Source organism: Macrobrachium nipponense, chromosome 6, assembly GCF_015104395.2.
Source record: "Macrobrachium nipponense isolate FS-2020 chromosome 6, ASM1510439v2, whole genome shotgun sequence".
NCBI classification, from domain to species: domain Eukaryota; kingdom Metazoa; phylum Arthropoda; class Malacostraca; order Decapoda; family Palaemonidae; genus Macrobrachium; species Macrobrachium nipponense.
The window spans coordinates 122007787-122020937 of NC_061108.1; the positions used below are offsets into that span (position 1 = coordinate 122007787).

Sequence of the window (13151 nt, forward strand, 5' to 3'; positions counted from 1 at the left end):
GACAGAACTATCTCCCTCGACCGGAGATATTTCTCAAGAGATTCGGCCTGGACTAGCCAATCGTCCAGATACCGAAGCATCCTTACGTTTAACTGATGCAGAATAGCTGAAACAGGAGCCATCACCCGAGAAAAGACCTGTGGAGCAGTGGTGAGGCTGAAACAAAGGGTCTTGAACTGGAAAACTCCCGAGTCCATGAAAAACCGTAGGTAAGGTCTGCTTCTTGGATGGATGGGGATTTGCAGATAAGCATCCTGCAGATCGATGGAAATCATCCAGTCCCCCCTCCTGACGGATGAAAGAACAGTCTGGACCGTCTCCATCCTGAACTTGGACTTTAGAATGAACTTGTTCAAAACCGAAAGATCTATGATGGGGCGCCAGGCACCCGAGGCCTTTAGAACTACAAACATCCGAGAGTAAAACCCGGGAGAAGGAGGAGCTCGCTCTATGGCATCCTTCTCCAAGAGGGCCGAAAGCTCCTTCTCCAAGGCTTGACCCCTGATTGAGTGAGGGGAATAACTGCTGAACTCGAGAGGACGATTGGAAAGTGGAGGTCTGGAAACAAAAGGGATCTCGTAACCTTCCTTCAGGACCTCCACCACCCAAGCATCCACCGCTCTCCCCTGCCAAGCTGACCAATGGCGGGAGAGAGAAGCTCCTACTGCGGTCTCCAGGCGAGGTGATGACTCCTACTTCCGAAAATTCTTACGCAAAGACAAGGAAGAAGAAGAAGAAGAAGAAGAAGGTCCTCCTGGAGGTTGAGCTCTTTCTCTGCCCTTAGAGCCACGCCAAGAACCTCTCCCGCGTTTCAAAGGGTGAGCACCAGAGGATGAAGAAGAGGCACCAGCAAGCTGAGATGTACTCTGGAAAAAAGAGCCAGAAGGAGGTTGTTGGGCTGGAGCAGAAGGTACAGATCTGGTCCTAAACTCACGCTTACTCCTTGAAGGAACGGGAGGAAGACCAGAGGAAAAAGCTCTTGATGAGGCCCAGTGAGCTTGGGAAGAGGCATCACCTTGATGTTCCTTCAAAACCTCAGAAAGCACAGAAATATCGAAAAGAAAATCGCCAAAAGGAGAAGAGGACAACAGACGGGTTCTCTGAATCTCCGATACAGAGGAGGGTAACTGCGACAAATACAGGTTACGCCTTAGAGAAACAAGAAAGGCCTGCATTGAAGCAGCAAGCTCGTTCTGATGTACAGAAGCGATTGAAATGGATGAGCAGAATTTCTCAAAAAGAGGAGCATCAGGAGGAACAAACCCGGAGTCCTTGATATACATTAAAAGCCCTCCGAGGACCCACATATTGAAGGATTGAGCTTCTTGTAAGGAGCTCATAACAGCCTCCATAGCAATAAAATCTTCAATTGAGACAGAGACCGAAGCCTTAGAAGGCAAGGGTTGACTTGAAAGTCGGACAAAATCAGGATTTGGCTTGGGGGGTCGAGAGAATGAAGAATCATCCGCCACCTGGTAAACTCCTCTCTGGTGTCGTAGAAGAGAAGAGAGCTTCCTCTTCCCTTCCCCGATCACCTTCGAAGTTTAGCGGCAACGTCCGCCCTCACTCTCGCGAACCTCTGGGCAAAGGGAAAACGTAAAAATTCCCGTGACCGGGAAGGACCGTCAAGAAAAATCCCTTCTGTAATACAACGAGGCGGAGGCTGCTTCTGCTCTTTAGGCCTTGCCTGAGGAAGAAAACTCAAAATTAAATCAAAAAGTTTCTTGAATTCTACATCATGACATCCATTCGAGGAAACATCAATATCACACGAATCCGCATCATCATCATCGTCAGATCCTAACTTAGAAACTTCCTCTGAAGTAAAATCCTGACGACTAGCTATCTTAGGTCTGACACTAATATCCCTCCCCCCTTCTCCTAAATAAGCGCCCTTTGGCACTGTTACGGGACTAACAGGGGACACGTTGGGTAAAGATTCGTTAGGCACCTGCCCGGACCGGATCCCCCCCTAGGCCTTCGCCACGACGGGGTTCACAAGCCGGGGTATCTGTCGCACCGTTACCCATGGTGCTGTCGACAGGTACTGACGAGGAGCTGAAAATGAATCTAAAAGTGTGTTAGACATTCTAGTAAAGGCTTCTTGAAAATTCTCTGACAGATTGTTAAACTTAGCAGAAATATCTCTATCTAGACTAAGCTGTAATTTCTTAAAATTCTGTTTCCAGGTAGTTTCCATTGCCAAAATCTTCGAATCTACATCAGAAATAACTTCACTAATTACCGGTTGTACAGGGGGCAAAGCATCAATTAATTCGGAGTCGGAGTCGTACGATACCGAAACCGAAGAGCCAGAATCATGAGCGCCCAAGTCAAAGAATTCGTTAGATACAGTTCTAGCAATCGATTTCTTTTTCTCCTTAACCGATCTTTTACGCTGCAAGATTGTTTGGCGTTTCATATAAGCAGTCATATCCTCGTCAGACCAGGGCTTACATACGTCACAACGAGAAGTCAAGTCACAAACCTGTCCACGACAAGAGCTACAAATGTCATGTGGTTCATACTCCCTGCTACTCATCCTTGTCCCACAAACCGGGCAGTTCCTGATGTTGCTGGCAGAAGGAAGCATCGTAATTTCTTGGTAATCCATTGTAGAATTGGACAGGTCAGTAGTTCCGGGTCGCGCAAAAGTTCGTAATTTAAGATAAGAACCACTACAGAAATCAAAGTTAATTCACTATTTCGTGATGTAATGCGTGAGTGGTAATTCATATAAAGTCTCATTTAACAAATAATGAAAGCTTTAAAGGCACAAAAATGTTTAAGGAAATTTATAAAGAGCGGCCGTGATGTAAACAACACGGGCGCTCGTTAACAACTGATTTGAGGGAAGGTTTTTCGTATCTGTCAACGACAGTGTTGCCAACTGGCGGACAGAATAGGAGGTAACAGGGTTGCCAATGTGGTAAATTTTGGTGCGGTTTTTGGGGATTTAGGGCTAGATAAATTATATTAAGGTAATGTTTATTAATTTTGAAATGCTTGAAATTTGGGGAAAGCAGAAATTTTTTTTTCTATATTGTGGTGATTACAAAATGGTCAAATGTATGCAAAAAATTTTGTTAGTACTTTTAAAACTTCTAAATGTCCTCTTTGTGAACAACTCTCTTACCTTGTTTGGTTTAGTTTTCTTCTCTTTAGAAGACGTACTTTCTTTGTCACTGTCATCATGATTGGTGTTATTTGGCTCTGGAAGATCTGGAACCTGTAAAAAAAAAATCACCCCAATGAAACAATAATACTTTGCTTAAACTAATAAATACTAAATCTTACTGGTATTTCTCAAAATCTATTGCTATCTCAATTCCTTACTACAGGCACACACACAAATATGATTCATCCAATACAAACAGGCAATTCTATAGTTAGAACACATGAAATCTGCTCAGCAAAAGAGATAACATATTACCCATAATTACTTTTATACAACACAGGTATCCAAAGCTAAAAAATAAGTCAATTGACAAGAAGAAAAAACTTCAAGTAGGCCTATAACAACCAATGATTCTCCATTAGAACCAAAAATGATAAATTCAAAGATGTACACTGAGCAAAATGAATTCTTCTCCAACTTGTAAGCAATTACAATCTATTTGATTTTCAAATCTACTCTATTCTACTACACAAGCTTTGTAAAATTTTGTGAAGTTTTCCTGAATAAAACAGCAAATCAGCACATAACATTCTATTTCACACCAACTTGATGCACTGAGTAACATTTATGAAATAGTTCTCTTGCCTAAGGAGCCTCACCATTACTCATAAAGTACCTTTGATCTGATAAAATGACAAGAGTATTTTTGAGGGATTATGTACCGTAGCTTACGTACCTGTACATTATTTTCAACAATGTAAGCTTCAATCTTTCCAACAGCATCTTGAAATGGTGCAGTTTTATTAGCATTCATAAGGCGAGCTTTGTACTGGAAATAAGGCTTCATACTAGAAACCTCCATCCATGCACTGAAAAAGAAAGAAAAAAAAGTCTACAATATTATGGAAAAGAAGAATATCCCATGATAAATTCAAGCTATTAAGATCTACATCACCCAAACTTAAAGTCTTAAAATAACCATTACACTTAATGAACATAATTTTCACATAAGAAAACAGGTTACGGTTTCTTCAGGTTGAGTTTCCATACTAATTAGAAGAATTATGTAACATCTATACTACACTGATCTGACAGAATGAAATGTACTTACTAGTTTTCACTTCCAAAGAAGTAAACAAAATGACAATTTTTCTTGCTCGGTTTTTTGACATTTTCTTTGGCTGGTATAATCTGTGGAAGAAACAAATCTGATGACCAAATTCAAAATTCAAAAACTGGTTCATGAAAACTTACTAAAGCATTCAACACTGAAGATTCTTAAAGATACCCAATAAAAAGTAGAGATATTTGCCATGGATGACACTAAACCTGTTAACTAAAAATGCCAAGGATGACACTAAACCTGTTAACTAAAAATGCCAAACCTAACATAAATTTTTCAGCTATTGAACATTCTAAAAAAATTAGTTACAAAACTGAGTACAGTAGTGTAAACATTTTCTATTTATTTCCTTTCATCACCTGCTCTTTTAAGTCATTCCCTTGTGTTGACGGGCTTGTCACAAGACATGTTAATGTTAGGAGGGGGAGGGGGTCTCTATATAAACTGGTGGGTAAATAAGGTAAATAATGGTAATACTGCAGAGGAAAATGAAAAATGAGAACTGCCTGAGATTTTTTGGTCTTAACAACCCTTTACTAAAGGCAAGACTGAACAGAACAATGAGAAACACGGTATTCAGGTGAGCATATATATAAACAGACATTACAGGATTAACCCTCTTACGCCGGAGCCCTAAAAATCAAAACGTCTCCCGTATGCCGGGCCTGGTTTGGAGTGAGAGCGGAAGTGGAAAAAATAATTTTTTCAAAAAATTACAGCGCGCGTACTTTTGAAGATTAAGAGTTCATTTTTGGCTCCTTTTTTTGTCATTGCCTGAAGTTTAGAATGCAACCATCAGAAATGAAAAATAATATCATTATCATATGTAAATAATGCGATATATGGTAGCGAAAAAAAAAAAATTTCATACATAATTGTATTCAAATCACGCTGTACAGAAAACGGTCAAAGCTAACCAGTTACTTTTTTTTGCGTTGTATTGTACACTAAATTGCGATCATTTTGATATATAATACATTGTAAAACAATAAAAGCAACACCGGAAAAATATTCACACAAAATGATGTACGAATTCGTAACGAGCGGACGTAAAAAAATGTTATTTTCAAAAAATTCACCGTAATTCTAAATAATGTTCTAGAGACTTCCAATTTGTTTCAAAATTAAGACAAATGATTGAATATTACGATACTGTAAGAGTTTTAGATTAGAATTGCAGATTTCGACCATTTCGGACGAGTTAAATTTGACCGAATGTCGAAATTTTAATATATATATTTTTTATATGGACATATTTCAAAGATGGAAAAAGCTACAACCTTCAATTATTTTTTATTGTATTCGTCATGAATTTTCACACATTTTGATATATGAAACTCTATAAAAAAGGCTAATATGAAAAGGAGCAAATATTAGGATAATGCGATGTACGCATTTCGGAGACTTGCGGCCGCGAATCGGCGCGCGGAGTGAAGGTAATATATTTTTCAAAAATTCACCATAAATCACAATATTGTTTTAAGAGACTTCAAATTTGTTTCAAAATGAAGAAAAATGACAGAATATTACTAGGCCGTAAGAGTTTTAGCTTACAATTGCGTTTTTCAACTATTTCGGTAGAGTCAAATTTGACCGAACGTGGTTTTTTTTCTATTTATCGTGATTTATATGCAAATATTTCGAAAAAAGAGAAAAAGACAAACCTTCAATCATTTTTAGTTGTATTCTACATGAAATTACGCACATTTTCATATATAAAAACAATTTATGTAACAGCTAATTTTAAATGGTGCAAACATTTCGACAATCGCACAAAAAAATTCTGATTTTTTCGGAAGTTACCGCGCGAACGTAATGTTTTTTTTTTTCATAAATTCACCATAAATCGAAATATTGTGCTAGAGACTTCCAAGTCGTTGCAAAATGAAGGTAAATGATTGAATATTACTAGAATATAAGAGTTTTAGCTTACAATTGCGTTTTTCGACCATTTCGGTAGAGTCAAAGTTGACCGAAAGTTGAAATTTTTGCACTTAACGTTATTTATATGAAAATATTTCAAAACTGATAAAAGATACAACCATGGGTTGTTTTTTGTTGTATTGTGCATGAAATTGCGCACATTTCCATATATAAAACTTTATGTAACGGCAAATTTAAAAGGGTGCAAACATTAGGACAATCGCACGAAAAAATTTATCGGAAGAGTTATCGCACGAACGTAAGGAAAAAGTTTTTTCATAAATTCACCATAAATCGAAATACAATTGCGTTTCTCGACCATTTCTGTAGAGTCAAAGTTGACCGAAGGTTGAAATTTTTGCACTTATCGTTATTTATATGAAAATATTTCAAAACTGATAAAAGCTACAATCATGAGTATTTTTTAGTTGTATTGTGCATGAAAATGAAGTTTTTATGATAAAATGTTATTGTTATAATACAATTAAGTTTGTTCATACTTACCTGGCAGATATATATATAGCTGTATTTTCTGAAGTCCGACAGAATTTAAAAATTCGCGGCACACGCAGTGGGCGGCCAGTGGTGGAGTACCCATTCCCGCCGTGGGAGGCGGATATCAGGAACTATTCCCATTTTCTATTCATATTTCATCAGTGCCACTGTCTCCTGAGGGGAGGTGGGTGGGCACTTTAATTATATATATCTGCCAGGTAAGTATGAACAAACTTAATTGTATTATAACAATAACATTTTGTTCATGAAACTTACCTGACAGAATATATATAGCTGAATCACCTTCGGATGGTGGGAAGAGACAGAATAGGATTTTTTGGGAAACTAAATTAAGTAGATGATATACATCTTGGTTCCTCACCTGTTAGCATAGCCGACTTCGTGATTACTGTCACCAAAGTCTACTTCTGCGTTACTAGAGTTGCCAGCGAGGTAGAGACCTGTAATGCTGGTGCGCTCTAGATGATCTGTCAACGGGGGCGTGACCACAATGTGACTAGACCATATGACCATACTTCTGAGGGCACCGAAGCTAAAACCACCACCTGACCTAACCTATCAAAGTTAGTTCCATAACATCTAGGTTAAAGAAAAGGAACGCGCCTCAAGCGACCAACCCTTCAAAGTTAAAAGCACACCTATCCCTTTTCTATAGGATAGGATTCGTGTTGCTTCCTGCCCCCAATAATATATCTACGGAAATGTATGGTCCTAGCGGACTTTACCAGATCTCAAATGTCGTCTTCACATCCCGTCGGGAGTGTGAAGCGACACAGAGTTGCTTCGCTAAAAGCGTGCACTCAGGAATGTTACCGAGTGTCATGCTCTGTTGAAATGCTTCCGAGCCGCGCCCTTCACTCTTTGAGCATTCATATTAAGAAAAATCTCAAATCTTTATGCAAACATAATGAAATGAGACCTCTTAAAAGAAACTCCTTGGCTAATAATGCCAGGGTTTTCTTGGACATGAACCAGTCTGGTCTTTTACGGAACACCGCAGATTGTCGGGAGTGTGAAGCGAACACAGAGTTGCTTCGCTAAAGCGTGGCACTCAGGATGTACTGAGTGTCATGTTCTGTTGAAATGCTTCCGAGGCCGCGCCCTCACTTCTTGGAGCATTCTATTATAAGAAAAAATCTCAAATCTTTATGCCAACATGTGAATGGAGACCTCTTAAAAGAACTCCGTGCTATAATGCCAGGGTGTTCTTGGACATGAACCAGTCTGGTCTTTTTACGGAGCACCGCAGATTGTCCGTTGACCTTGACTTTCTATAGTTTTATCAAGATAAAACTTGAGAGACCCTACAGGGCACAGGACTCTAATGCCCTTGCCCAATAATTTGTGCCATACCCTTGGTCTCCAAGCCTTCGGGTCAAGGGTTAGGGGGGGGGTGGGGGGGGGGGGGAAAAACAGGTTTTTCGTTCTTATCAAGAACGGAAGGCTTAGAGGACAGACCGCATTATGTCCTTTAAAGCCAAAACCTCTGAAGATGGCTAAAACCTCACTAACCCTCTTTGCCGTGGCTAGAGCGGTTAGAATATTAGCCTTTCTGGTCACGTGTATTAAGTTCGCAGAAAGGATAGGTTCGAAATGCTTTTGGCATCAGAAACTCAGACTACGTCTAAGTTCCATGCCGGAAACCTTTTGCATCCAGAGAATTTCAAGATCTCCACAGACCTCAAAGATCGTGAAGCTTTGTTGTTTGACAGAACCGAATCTCTGAGCCTAGAGGCCGTCAACAACATATTTGCATATTCTACAATAGTTAGGACTTCTAGCTTATCTCATACTTCAGACGGAAAGATAGAACCATAAGGAAATTCACAGAGGTCGAGTTGGAGGAATAGTCATTTCCCTTCACTTACTCCAGAAACGGCCTCCTCCGATTGAACACTGAAAATAGGCAGCACTGCTTTGCCTTGGCCAAGAGACTGCCATCTCTTGAAGATCTTATCGCTATGTACCGTTGAAGACGAAGGTAGATATTGAATGCAACCTACGTCTTCACAGACGAATCGAGAGAAGGATTCTCAAGATTCTGAACCTGTGCTTACAAATGACTGAAAACGCTAACCGCTATTTCATTGCTGTCCGGTGAGAAGTCGTAGTTGCAATGAAAGCGGGCGTTCTTCAGTAATGAAAACACAGGGGGAAGCCGCCTGAAGGACTGCTTCTCATGGGCTGAACATTTGGAAGTAGAGCTGTCAGGTCGGAGAGTAGGCGATGTCTTTATGACATATCTGTTAATTCGGGATGAACAATGAACAATTTTTGTACACCTACGAATATGAGATATTTTAAAGACAAACTCAGATGTCTGCAAAATCATTCGCATTATCAGTGCGATGCAGTGGAAGACTTGTACAGACTTCTGTTACCCCAAAAAAAAAGTCGTGCGGTAAACAGTAAAATGAATAAGTCTAAGAGATATCTCTGTTGAAAATTCTCGCAATATCGAAGGCGATGGAATCTATCGTCACAGCAGTAGATGGTCCTTCATAATTGCGAGAATCCCCTTTAATCAGAGACCTAAGTCCCAAGATTGTTGGGCAGAGATACGGTTCGGTAGTCAATCAAAGCAGGGGAGAGAGAGAGAGACATAAACAACCGTGGATCTCGGAGGCCCAGCTGATACTGAGACGGCTATCAGGCACAGGCAGTTCAATACGCAGTAGCAGAGCCTGAGCTCCCGCTGACTCGTCATCCTGAGTTGCCAGGTAATCCATATTCCACAAAGGAATGCGTTCGGCTAGAACCACCGAGCATAAAAGATATGCTCGAGCAATTATATTTAGGCGAAACGAATTTCGGTAAATATAAAAGTTGAAATGGTGTTGTCGTGACAAAACCATAAGTATATAAAATTGAAACAAACTCCTGGGAGGTTGCAGGCAACCCCGAGTTGCAGTTCAATTAGAATACTTCTCGTCTAAGTCGCAATCCGTAGAAAAACTAGGATATGCGCCTACCTCGGACAATTCAACTGCTTAGTAGAATCATGTCGCGAGGTTAATATAAGTAGTATATTTATAGGATTCTGACAACGATCTCCATCCTAAATTCTTTCCTTCAAGAAAACAAAATAAGGATTGGAGATCGACCACCTTCGATCTCTATCAAAGAGAGTGAAGGAGAAGTCTTCCTCGAAGGAAAGCTTCAATGGTGAACAGAATACTAACTGCCTGAGTTGCCAAGCTACTCCCTTTACGAAGGAATGGTATGATATTATCGAGCAAAAAGGAAACTCTCAAGCAGGCGTATTTAAACGAAACAAGAATTCGCTAAATACAGAAGCTGAGTTGGTGTTGTCGTAACAATACCTGAAGAGTTGTTCTTACTCCGAAAACTCTTGGAAGGTTGAAGGGAGTGTCAAATAAATACATTAGAACAACAGTTCTTTCGGCTTCTATCCGCAGAGGTAAATACGATATGCGTAAATGACTTGACCCATGCGTTTAGCAAAATGACGCAAAGATAAACTACATAAGTATTGTAGTAATTTGAACATCAAATTCTCTACTACATCTTTCCTCGACGAGGAAGAGAGAAAGAAAGGGAAACCGACTGTCCACGTTCTAATGAATGAGACTTTTTTTAAAAGAAACTCCTTGGACTCTTGCCAAGACTCTTTGCCAAGAAAAGGGAGTAATATTCGAATAGAGATCATCAAGAGAACCGAGGATCGAAAAGGACCGTTCAATGTTCTTATGATATTGGACATAAGACTTCCTGGATCTAGTCTACAAGTCTTTTTCTTACTCCCCGGATGAGCCTCTGAAAATGAATGAGAGCTCTTCCGAAATTTGTTAATGAGTTTATCCGCTTAAACGATAAAAACGGTAAAATCTATGACAATGAGAACTACCCCATTTATGAGGGGTCCCCCACTTAAATGACAATGGGGAAAACGTCCTGACTTGACAAAACTATTAGCACTTTGCTAATAGGGGAAAACCCTTTAACATGACCGAAAGTCACCCAGGAATCCGAGTATATAATCTTCCCGATTCTCAAAGAAATCGATGAAGAGGAAAGAGGGATCGAAGAAAAAATTCGGGTATGTCTTTCGCTAACGTCCTAACTCCTCGAATTTCCTTTTTTTAAAAACAAAATTTGTTTCTGTAAAGAAATGTCCTCAACAGCAAATAAGACGCCTTCAACAAGTCTTTTCTCTCGCAAAGCGTCCTGCCGAGCTTCCACCGAAGCGTCCTGGCGAATGTCCACAAAAGCGTCCTCATAAGCGTCCTGCTGAGCGTCCTCAAAAGCGTCCTGCTGAGCGTCCTGCTGAGCGTCCTGCCGAGCGTCCTCAAAAGCGTCCTGCTTAGCGTCCTGGAAAGCGTCCTGCTGAGCGTCCTCAAAAAACGTTCCTGCTTAGCTACGAGCGTGTCCTGAGCAGAGAACACCAAGTCTTTCTGAACGACGTTCCAGAGAGGAAACTCGTTGAGCGCCTTGATGCATGCAAGGCCCGCCAAGAGGCGTCCTGGCGAGCGACCTTGCCAACATCTCAATGTTATGACGAAAACCGCGTTTTGCGTATGACGTTGAATATTTTTAAGGGACGTCCTCATGCGAGTCTCCATGGAGAGCCGCACGCATGCTCCTGAAGAGTGTGAACACTAAAGGAAGACGTATGGCTTTCGTCTTCCGCAAGGTGCTTGCCGAGCGTCCTGGAGAATGTCTCTACTTACAGGACGTCGAGCACCTCCAAAAGCTTCCTCCCGTCTAAATTGCCCTTCTTATGCAGACCAGAGACATAAGTTGTTTGACTGTGCAAAGCAGCTTGCCGGCCGTCAAACTTATCAGCTTGCTTTTTCGAAGTAAAGCGAACGTTTACATAACGTATACGGAGCGCCATGAGGAGAGGAGACGAATACGAGTTGCTCCTCCAAAAGGTGGAATCAAGAATGTCCTTGATTACCAAATTCTTTTGGAATGCTAGCGAGGTTGAAACAGCTTCTAACTTCATGAGCGTTCACTCGCAGGAGGCTCAAATCACTCTTCTGGCAAGATGAATGAGCCTCCTTAATAATGTATAAATGATGTATACATGAGCGTTCACTCACAGGAGGCTCAAATCACTCTTCTGGCAAGATGAATGATCCTCCTTCCAATAATGTATAAAGATGTATACATGAGCGTTCACTCGCAGGAGGCTCAAATCACTCTTCTGCCAAAGATGAATGAGCCTCCTTAAATGTCCCTTAGGAAAAGAGCCAGTGCATTCTTCTAAAAGGGGAAAATGTGGTCTCTTTACTCTTTCATCCTCTCGTGACGAGAGAGAGGACGTGAAGCGTCCTCTTCTCTAAAGCTTCTTTAGGAGGCGCGAGTCCTTCCGAGAACTCCAACCCCTGTGTGGGGAGGACGCCTCAGAGGACGAGAAGCAATCCTTCAAGATTCGTGCACGTGCTCGATCTTCGGCAGCCTGGGAAGCGACATAAGGACTGCCGAAAGGAAGCCAGATCAGCATGAAAAACCCGTAACCCTCCTTCGGCTTTTGACATGCCCTCTGTTGTTTTCCTGGGAGTCCGACAGAGGTCTAGGCCTAGAGGCGTTATGGGGCCGGTCTGACGTTCCCTCCTAACGAGGGAGAGGAAGTGAAGCGTCCTCTTCTCTAAAGCTTCTTAGAGGGCGCGAGTCCTTCCGAGAGTCCAACCCTTGCGCGGGGAGGACGCCTCGGAGGACGAGAAGCAATCCTTCAAGATTCGTGCACGTGCACGATCTTTAGCAGCCTGGGAAGCGTCAACAGGTTCTGCCGAAGGGACGCCAGATCGGTGGGGAGCCCCCGTAACCCTCTTGCGGCTTTCGACATGCCCTCTCCCTGAGTCCTGGGAGTCCGACAGAGGTCCAGGCCTAGAGGCATTATGGGGCCGATCTGACGCCCCCTCCACAACACAAGGGGCACTACACTTCACAACACTGATTGGAGAGCGGAGCACTTTAGTCTAAGGATTACTTGATGTAATCCTCTAGCAGACACTTCTTCTAGGCCCGTAAGCCATACCACAGGGTTAGGCAAAATAAAAACTACAGGAGGTTAGAAGGTTCATTATTTCTAACTTCTGTTTACTGTGGAGGAAAACTCCTGATTCTAACACGCTCTAAAATGCGTACATGAAACCTGCTTCTTCCGTAATCAGTCACACATTACACTAATTACATTGAACTTATGCAAAGAAAACATGTAAACGTCATATCTACTAAGTGAGTGTCTACCGAAAGTTCCGGTAGCCTCACCTTACCATGCAGACAACAAAGTCTGAAACTAGGCTAACTAGCTTCAGACATCAAATGCAATGAAATTTACGATAGCGTATGCCTAGCCACAAATCCAAGATAATCGAAAGAATAATTAGGATACTTAAGCGGCTAATGAAGTTTTCAAAATCCTAGGCGGAGGTCTGTAAACAGTTGTTTACCGACCGGCGACAGAAAAATATGAATAGAAAATGGGAATAGTTCCTGATATCC

General features: G+C 41.4%; 1 protein-coding gene across 1 annotated transcript in view; it reads right to left on the bottom strand.

The window, feature by feature from the left end:
- LOC135216088 (cytokine-like nuclear factor N-PAC) overlaps positions 1-13151 on the bottom strand; it is a 284091-nt gene that overhangs the window by 235207 nt on the left and 35733 nt on the right. Inside the window, exons 3-5 of the mRNA XM_064251099.1 lie at positions 4230-4309; positions 3855-3987; positions 3137-3229 (exon numbers count right to left, since the gene is read on the bottom strand). Coding sequence (XP_064107169.1) covers positions 3137-3229; positions 3855-3987; positions 4230-4309 — 306 coding nt within the window. The remainder of the gene's footprint in view (positions 1-3136; positions 3230-3854; positions 3988-4229; positions 4310-13151) is intronic.